Source organism: Triticum dicoccoides, unplaced genomic scaffold (assembly GCF_002162155.2).
Source record: "Triticum dicoccoides isolate Atlit2015 ecotype Zavitan unplaced genomic scaffold, WEW_v2.0 scaffold166460, whole genome shotgun sequence".
Classification (NCBI taxonomy): Eukaryota; Viridiplantae; Streptophyta; class Magnoliopsida; order Poales; family Poaceae; genus Triticum; species Triticum dicoccoides.
The window spans coordinates 1-2,256 of record NW_021219144.1 but is presented as its reverse complement, the minus strand read 5'-3'; the positions used below and the strand labels follow the sequence as shown (position 1 = coordinate 2,256).

Sequence of the window (2,256 nt, the reverse complement as noted above, 5' to 3'; positions counted from 1 at the left end):
AATGGATACGGAGGAGAATGCATTATTCCGGCCAGAGAAGGAATCGTCAAAAACATCGCGGGATATGATACCTCAAGTAGCAAGCATAAGGAGAGTCAAGTGGCCGCCGCGGTTTTGAACGACACCATTCTTATTTTTATTTATAAATGTTTCGGTGAGGACCATGTGGCCGTGTCTACGTGTATATATGTACTCCCTCCGTCCCGAAATACTTGGTATTTCCGGACTGAGGGAGTACTATATAACGCACTACCTGATAGAGGTAGCAAGTAGAGCACCATGGCCACGCCCAGCTCACATTTCCATCCCCAGCTGCTGCTGCTGCCGCCGCCGCCACTGGTAATCCAAGTTCTCATCCTTGTGGCCGCGGCTGAAGCTCAAGTAAGTTGCCGCCACAAGTGCGGCGACATTGACATCCCCTTCCCATTCAGCATCGGCCCTGGCTGCTTACGTGATGGCTTCGAGGTCTTGTGCGACGACTCCTATGATCCCCCTCGCACCTTCCTTCCTGGCATGCCCGCCATGCCCAGCAACAAGACACTACTCGAGAAGCTTGTCTGGGGTTCATGTCAGGCAGAAGGACAGCCTCCACCTCAGGACTATGCCTGCATCAGCGGCAACAGGTCCTGTTCCAATGCAACCCTTACTTGTAGCTATGTCTGCAAGTGCTGGGCCATTAAGTTGACAACCCTTATGTCCCTAATAATGGATGCCAAGGTACACACATACATACAAGAAATTGTCACCCTTACCAATTCGTTAACTCCCCCAAGTGTTGATTCTTCAGATATTGATGAGTGCAAGCAACCTGAATTGTATCCTTGCTCAAATGGCGGGATCTGCAAAAACAAGGTGGGAGGCTATGAATGTCAATGCAAATTCGGAAAGAAAGGGGACGGCAAAGGGCGAAGCTGCAGACATGTGTTCACTCCCCAAGCAGAGGGGGCTGTCGGTAAGTACTACAGCACTTTGAGTACCTTTTTTCAGGAAAGGGAAAATGTCTATATGTTGAAATATATTGTCCGTTTCTTTCCATCCGTTCGGATTTTTGTAGCAACTGGCTGAGCATGAATTCAATATGGTATCTGAGCCAAGAGGTCTCGAGTAAAACTCAGCCCTGACAATATTAAAAACATCCTGCGGCCTACATCGATCTCATATCTAAAAACCAAAAAAAGCATAGTCGTGAGGGGAGTGTTGAAATATATTTTTCGGCCTCTTAATCAGTTCGGCCTTTTGGAGCAGCTGGCTGGCGCGTAAATTAAACAGTTGAAACCAAGGAAAACGGTTGGTCTAAAATCCAAACCACAAATCAATATTTACCTGTCCTAACCTAAATTGATCATTCACCTTGAAATATATGATATGTCTTCAAGCAGGTACTTGCCCCACTTATATTATATAGCCACCGGTTGCCAAACCAAATCATCAACAGAAACAGAAACACATGTAGGACATAGGAATAACTGCTTATACATCTCCTGATGGATACAAGCCGCAATATATCTAGTTGTTTCAAAGGATTCCAATCAGTCGGTTCTACTTGTACTACATAATTTCTATCGATGACTTGAATGTAAATTACTACCTACATGATTTCCTTGTCTTTTGAACACTTATTTCATTGGATTTTCAACTATTTATATATTTTTAGATTATTGTTTCTTATGATAATTCTAGTGGCAATTTGTTTGATATTCTGTGTACACCAACAGAAGAAATACTACTGCTCATACTAACCATTTTATGCTATAACTGAAATTGTGAATTTACTGATATAAAATAAGTTTATTTCTTGTGCATCTAGGTGCTATTCTTTTCTAAACACATGACATTGATGACCTCCACATAATAAAAAGGGAGTGCCTAGAACTCATATAGATGGGGTATAATTTGGTGTCATTCACGTGACATCAGGTGACATGACAGGTTTGTTGTCCCAGCATGTTTGGCAATTGGCCATGCCTTTTCTCCAAAACTTTGGCTTGGCCCGTTCCCTAGTTTTCCTTTTTGTTTGCATTTTGCATTGTCTATGTTCGGCTGTGTTGCACGTAAGTAAAAAACAACGATGACCACCTCGCTGGTTACAACTCTGGTTCCGGCGGCATCTCCAACCGCCGGTTCAAGCATACATGAGAGATGGTTCCAGCATCTGCATCTGACGATTTGGGGCAAGGTCCATGGCGGAAGCACCAACGAGGCGATCATGGTTTTAAAGTGTGTTGGTCTCCATCGCCAGCCCAGGTGGCCCACCAC

General features: G+C 44.2%; 1 protein-coding gene across 1 annotated transcript; it reads left to right on the top strand.

Annotated features, from left to right (window-relative positions):
- Positions 1 to 258: 258 nt before the first annotated feature.
- Positions 259 to 2,162, top strand: LOC119344361. The gene is made up of 3 exons (XM_037614821.1): positions 259 to 717; positions 788 to 956; positions 2,140 to 2,162. Exons 1-3 carry the CDS (start codon positions 280 to 282, stop codon positions 2,160 to 2,162), a joined length of 630 nt encoding a protein of 209 aa, XP_037470718.1. The 5' UTR covers positions 259 to 279.
- The last annotated feature ends 94 nt before the right edge of the window (positions 2,163 to 2,256 follow it).

Bases quoted from the DNA above. Each gene is read 5' to 3' on its own strand.
- LOC119344361 (XM_037614821.1), top strand. From the start codon at position 280: ATGGCCACGCCCAGCTCACATTTCCATCCCCAGCTGCTGCTGCTGCCG. The intron at 718-787 runs GTACACACATAC...TTGATTCTTCAG, and splicing joins CCCTAATAATGGATGCCAAG to ATATTGATGAGTGCAAGCAA. The intron at 957-2,139 runs GTACTACAGCAC...CATACATGAGAG, and splicing joins GCAGAGGGGGCTGTCGGTAA to ATGGTTCCAGCATCTGCATC.